This window comes from Austrofundulus limnaeus, unplaced genomic scaffold, assembly GCF_001266775.1.
Source record: "Austrofundulus limnaeus strain Quisiro unplaced genomic scaffold, Austrofundulus_limnaeus-1.0 Scaffold12702, whole genome shotgun sequence".
In the NCBI taxonomy this organism is placed as follows: domain Eukaryota; kingdom Metazoa; phylum Chordata; class Actinopteri; order Cyprinodontiformes; family Rivulidae; genus Austrofundulus; species Austrofundulus limnaeus.
In genome coordinates this window covers 1-474 of record NW_013965104.1, presented here as the reverse complement: position 1 = coordinate 474, position 474 = coordinate 1, and the positions used below count along the sequence as shown (strand labels likewise).

The 474-nt window shown below is 39.9% G+C and overlaps 1 protein-coding gene across 1 annotated transcript; it reads left to right on the top strand.

The window, feature by feature from the left end:
- Positions 1–67: 67 nt before the first annotated feature.
- On the top strand, positions 68–304 carry LOC106512763 (ankyrin repeat family A protein 2; the record flags this gene model as incomplete). The annotated part of the gene is given in 2 exon segments (XM_014001308.1): positions 68–134; positions 224–304. Coding segments are annotated over 2 exon segments (148 nt in total), but the record flags the coding sequence as incomplete, so codon positions are not given.
- Between the last annotated feature and the right edge of the window lie 170 nt (positions 305–474).

Sequence of the window (474 nt, the reverse complement as noted above, 5' to 3'; positions counted from 1 at the left end):
TTACACCCCTAGTAATCACGTGAACTGCATCTGTGTGTAAAAACCAACACGATGTTTGGTGTTTCAGAACGGAGGAGCTCCTCTGCTGTACGCTGTTCATGGTAACCATGTGCGCTGCGTGGAGATTTTATTAGGTATTTATTAGGTTTATTACTCAAACAGCTTTGTGTTGGTATTTTATAAATGACATGTACTGATTTAGTTGTGTTTTTTGTTTTTTTAGACAGTGGTGCTGATCCGACTGTAGAGTCAGATTCTGGATTCAACGCCATGGACATGGCTGTTGCGATGGGCCATCGAAACGGTACCTGAAAATAAAACACATTTAGGACAGAAGAGTAACTAAACATGCATACAATCACACAGAAATACACCGTGTTGTGTGTAGGCTGGAAACTTTGCATGATAATAAAGTAATTTCTGCACTAGAACATAAAAAGTCTACACACCCCTGTTCAAATGCCCAGGTTTTGT